At 43.5% G+C, this 5,626-nt stretch overlaps 1 protein-coding gene across 1 annotated transcript; it reads left to right on the forward strand.

Annotated features, from left to right (window-relative positions):
- Positions 1-4,402: 4,402 nt before the first annotated feature.
- LOC107956403 (uncharacterized) lies at positions 4,403-5,286 on the forward strand. Its single transcript, XM_016892085.1, has 2 exons — positions 4,403-4,644; positions 4,959-5,286. The coding sequence occupies exons 1-2, from the start codon at positions 4,403-4,405 to the stop codon at positions 5,284-5,286; spliced, it is 570 nt and encodes a 189-aa protein (XP_016747574.1).
- The last annotated feature ends 340 nt before the right edge of the window (positions 5,287-5,626 follow it).

Below are 5,626 nucleotides of genomic sequence, written 5' to 3' on the forward strand. Positions count from 1 at the left end.
ATGGGTGAGAATTATGGAACGGATAAAGTATATGAGGATCACATGGTTGCTTGACAATCGTGGATCCACTGGCAGCTTTTAAAGCCCAATATGTAAATGAAAGTAGTTTCGCAACCGAGCTAACATGGTGTGTGGGTTGGGTGGGTCGATATTTATATCCCCGCATGGTGTGACGGGGGACGGAGCTGGTGTGTAGCGGATGGATAATTTGGATGGGATTGCATTGCATGATTGATGAATGATTTTTTTATTTTGAATGCTTTTTTTTTGCTGAGGGTTGTACACACTGAGTTTACGAAAACTCACCCCTCTTTTATTTTATTTTCAGGTGATGCTCAGTAGAAGGTTCGTTGTTTGGAGAGACTCTAGGTGGCTAGCTAGCAAGATGTTTTGGACTTGTTTTTTTTTTTAGCATTTAAGTTTTTATTTCTTTTTATGTTTCAGACCGGATATTAATAAGGTTTTCATTATGTTATTATTACTTGAATTATTTTTATTAATTTTCACTGTAATTACAAGAAGTTGAACATGGGTTTTCTAAATTATAGTGTGTTTTTACGTTTCCACAATTAAATTCTTAAATATTAAATTTTTTTAAATCAAATGTTTTAAACAAGGTTTTCGCAACTGAAAGGTGTTTTTTTCCTAAAAGTTAATCAGGGATTCTTTCAATTTAAGAAAAGTTTTTAATGGAAACACGGTTTTCGCTAAAACACTTCAATTTGATACACCAGATTCGGCCATAGCGTCTGGGTCGGGTTTGGGGTGTTACATTTAGTGGTATCAGAGCCCAGGTTATAAAACTCGGGCTATGAAGTGGGCCTTATTACTATTTGGTTTCTTCTTCCGTTTAAAAAATAACTGGATCACACTATTATGGAAAAGGGAAATCTTGCTGAGTGGCACACCGAGTCTCCAACGTCGAACCAAGTAAGTACTTTTATTTATTTAAATTTATTTGAATTGTTATATAGTAGATAATTAGAGGGCTACATTAGATGATTGTTAGAATGGAACTAAATCCCGTAGGATCTGGAAACTGTAGAGGATTTTCGAAAACGATCTTCTCTTTAAATATTTTCATAACATCGGTGTAAGTATTAAACTAACTAAAACTTCAAAAAATTTTAATCCAGATAATACACGAATCGACGATGAGTGCTAGAAGAGGTGCAAGGGGCCGTGGCTGAGGCCGCGAAAGTGCTAGGGCTGAATCGTCGGCATCGGGCCATATGCCCGATGTTGGAGGAGAAGAGGCTCCGGCCTCACTTGGGGCTGGGAATGGACAGTATGACCGAGCCGCGGGAGAAGATGCATTGTCACAGGCAATGCTAAGGATTTTGGAAAGGGTCGCTGAGCCCAATAATGGCAACGAAAATTGGGGTTCCATTTCAGAATGACTTCGATCGAAAGGGGCTGAGATCTTTAAGGGCATGGCTGGCATGGCTCCAAATGTGGTGGAATATTGGTTGGAGGCTACTGAAAGGATAATGGAGAATTTGGACTGCTCACCTGAGCAAAAGTTAAAAGGGGCGGTCTCATTGCTTAGGAAGGAAGCCTACCAGTGGTGGTTGACAGTGAAAGAGGGCACCCAACCGGAGTAGGTCACCTGGGAGTTTTTCAAAGCTACATTCCAAGGTAAGTATGTGGGTGCAAGCTATGTGGATGCTAGGAGGAAGGAGTTCCTGAACTTGACCCAAGGAAACAAATCAGTGGCAGAGTATGAGACAGAGTTTCTACGCCTTAGTAGGTATGCAAGGGTAATGGTGGCAACGGAGTATGAGCATTATCTTAGGTTTGAGGATGGGCTTAGAGATAGCCTCAGGTACTGATAGCTCCACAAAGGGAACTAGTTTTCTCAGAGTTGGTGGAGAAAGCAAAGATAGCAGAGGAGGTGAAGCGCACTAAACGCCTAAACCAAGAAAAGAAAAGGGGTAAAATAAGAGGGAGGCTGAGACCCCGGGTGTTGGACAAAGGCCTAGGACAAGGGCCAGAAATAATGGGCCAATTAGAGCAGGGCCCCCTACTGCTAATCTAGGGTTGCCACCTTGTGCTGATTGTGGGAGAAGGCATGCAGGCGAGTGTTAGAAGAGAAGGGAGCTTGTTTTGCTTGCGGGTCTAGGGAGCATAGGATCAAGGGTTGCCCTTGAACGCTAGGTCGAAAGCGAGTAGTGGGTCAAGGTGGTGCTTAGCCACCAAGGGGTATACAGCTGCCGCCAAGGGGTCGTGGACAGGCCAGGGGCAGTAACGGCAATGGAAGTGGACGCGGAGCACCAGACGGAAATACGGGCCATGCTAAGGTGAGACAGCCAGCTTTGGATTATGTTGCTCGTCGTAGAGAAGATAGGGATGCCCCTGATGTGATAACGGGTATGTTTCTTATATATGAGTTACCTTACACAGTCTTGATTGATATTGGATCGACACATTCATATGTTGCATGCAATAAGACTGAGTCTTTGGGTGATATGTTTGAGATTATTGAGAATGATATGACTGTGATAAGTCTGTTAGGGCAGTCAGTAGGAGTGAATAAATTATTTAAGGAGGTACCCTTAGTGGTCCAATGGGTTACCTTTTCAGCGGATTTGATGAAACTGTCGTTTAGTGAATTTGACTTAATCTTAGGTATGGATTGGCTGGTGAAGTATCGAGCCACTTTGGATTGCGCTACAAAGTGAATCGTGTTAAGAACGGTAGAGGATAAGGAATTGGTGGTGTACGTTGGAACTACCTGTCGAACGTGATTTTGGCATTAAGGGCTGAAAAGTTAGTACAAAAGGAATGCGAAGCCTTTTTAGCTTATATTAGTGATACGGAGGCTAAGAGCCTTAATGTTAAGGAGTTGAGAACAGTTAGGGAATTTTTGGATGTCTTTCCCGAGGAGCTGCCAGGGTTACCACCCAGCAGGGAAGTAGAATTTCGAATTGAGTTGTTACCTAGGACGGCACCGGTGTCTACCGCTCCTTATCGGATGGCACCAAAAGAGTTGGTGGAACTTAAGGCATAGATTTAGGAATTGTTGGATCGAGGATTCATCCAACCAAGTGTGTCCCTATGGGGAGCACCAGTGTTATTCGTGAAGAAGAAGGATGAAACCTTACGAATGTGCACCGATTATCGATAGTTAAACAAGTTAACTGTTAAAAACAAGTACCCTCTACCGAGAATCGATGATCTTTTCGATCAGTTTAGGGGAGCTTCTGTTTTCTTGAAGATTGATTTGCATTCAGGATATCACCAATTGAGAGTGAAGGAGGCAGATGTTCATAAGACGGCTTTCAGAACTCGTTATGGGCACTACAAGTTCTTAGTGATGCCATTCGGGCCGACGAACGCACCTGCCGCTTTCATGGATCTCATGAATCGGGTCTTTCAACCCTACTTGGATCAGTTCTTGGTAGTCTTTATATATGACATTTTGGTGTACTCAAAAAATGAGGATGAGCATGATGCCCACTTAAGGATTATGTTGCAGACTTTGAGGGAGAAGCAACTGTATGCCAAATTTAGTAAGTGTGAATTTTGGCAAAGGGAGGTTACTTTTCTAGGACATGTGGTGTCAGCCAAGGGGATTAAGGTAGATCCTCGAAAAATTGAAGCGGTGTTAGACTGGAAAACACCGAAGTCGGTATCGAAAATCTGAAGTTTTCTGGGCTTGGTAGGACACTATAAGTGGTTTGTTGAGGGCTTTTCGATAATTACTGCACCCTTAACTAAGTTGCTAAGGAAGGGGGTACCATTTGTTTGGACAGATAAGCAGCAAGAGAGTTTTGGAAAACTTCATGAAGTTTTAACTGAGGCCACTGTGTTGATTCAGCCAGTGCCTGGGAAGGAGTTTACGGTTTTTATAGTGACGCGTCACATGTAGGCTTAGGTTACGTATTGATGCAAAAAGGAAAGGTGGTTGCATATGCGTCACGACAACTTAAGACTCACGGGGCAAATTACCCAACCCATGATTTGGAGCTAGCTGCGGTGGTGTTCGCACTTAAAATATGGTGGCATTACTTGTATGGGGAGAAGTGCATAATTTATTCGGACCACAAGAGTTTGAAGTACCTCCTTACCTAAAAGGAGCTAAACCTTAGGCAACGTAGGTGGGTGGAATTATTGAAGGATTATGATTGTACGATTGAATACCACCCTAGCAAAGTGAATGTGGTAGCCGACGCGTTGAATCGTAGGGTTAAGACAGACTTGAGAGCTATGCTCGCCCGTTTAAGCTTGTTGGATGATGGTAGCTTGTTAGCTGAGCTTCAAGTAAAGCTGGTGTGGGTCGAGTAGATAGAGTAAGAAATTAGTGGATGAGACTTTGAGTGCTCATTTTAAACAAGTGGAGAGTGGAGAGACATCAGACTTTGGGATAAATAGTGAAGGAGTATTGTGTTTCCGTGGGAGAATGTGTGTACCAAAGGACGATGATCTAAGGCAGTCTGTTCTACGGGAAGCACATAGCGATCTCTACGCAATGCATCATGGCAGAAACAAGATGTATCAGAATTTGCGTGAGCTTTATTGGTGGGCTGGACTTAAGCACGAGGTTATGGAGTTCGTGGGTAAATGCTTGGTTTGTCAAAAGGTGAAAGCGAAACATCAGTTGCATTCGAGATTGCTTCAGCCAGTGAAGATTCCACTCTGGAAGTGGGAAAGGATCACTATGGACTTTATTAGTGGGCTACCCTTGACGCCTGCTAAGAAAGACTCGATATGGGTTATAGTGGATCGGTTAACCACGTCTGCCCATTTTGTACCGGTTCGCACTGATTACTCATTGCAAAAGCTGGCCAGGTTGTATATGGCGGAGATTGTAAGATTGCATAGAGTGCCAGTCTCCATAATATCTGATAGGGACCGACGTTTCACTTCGCTATTTTGGAAGAAGCTGCATGAGGCGTTGGGTACTAGGTTGAATTTCAGTCGGAAAGGGTGATCCAAGTATTGGAAGATATGTTCAGAGGATGCGTGATGGAGTTCCGAGGTAGCTGGGAGGACTATTTACCGTTAGCCGAATTTGTGTACAATAATAGTTATCAAGCAAGCATTGGGATGGCTCCATACGAGGCACTGTATGGGCAAAAGTGTCGAACTCCAACATGTTGGACGGAGTTAGGCGAATGGAGAGTTTTGGGCCCTGAATTAGTAGCTGATACTGAGGATAAGGTAAAATTGATTTGGGATCGTTTGAAGGAGGCCTCGGATAGCCAAAAGTCGTATGCTGACCTTAAGCGTCGAGAGATAGAGTATGCTGTGGGAGACTCAGTTTTTCTTCAGGTCTCTTCATGAAAGAAGGTGTTAAGGTTTGGATGTAAAGGGAAGCTAAGCCCAAGGTTCATTGGGCCATATCGAGTTGCAAGGCAGATTGGGCCAGTCGTTTATCAGCTAGAATTACCTCCTGAACTAGGCCAGATCCACGACGTGTTCCATGTTTCTATGCTGAGACGGTATCGCTCGGATCCTTCCCATGTCGTGGCTATTGAAGAAATCGAGGTCAGACTAGACCTAACTTTCGAGGAAGAGCCCATACAAATAATTGGTCTTGATGTTAAGGTACTGAGAAGGAAGTCCGTTCCATTAATCAAAGTGCTTTGGCATAATCATAAGGTTGAGGAGGGTACTTGGGAAC

The sequence above is a fragment of the Gossypium hirsutum genome, chromosome A01, assembly GCF_007990345.1.
Source record: "Gossypium hirsutum isolate 1008001.06 chromosome A01, Gossypium_hirsutum_v2.1, whole genome shotgun sequence".
In the NCBI taxonomy this organism is placed as follows: Eukaryota; Viridiplantae; Streptophyta; class Magnoliopsida; order Malvales; family Malvaceae; genus Gossypium; species Gossypium hirsutum.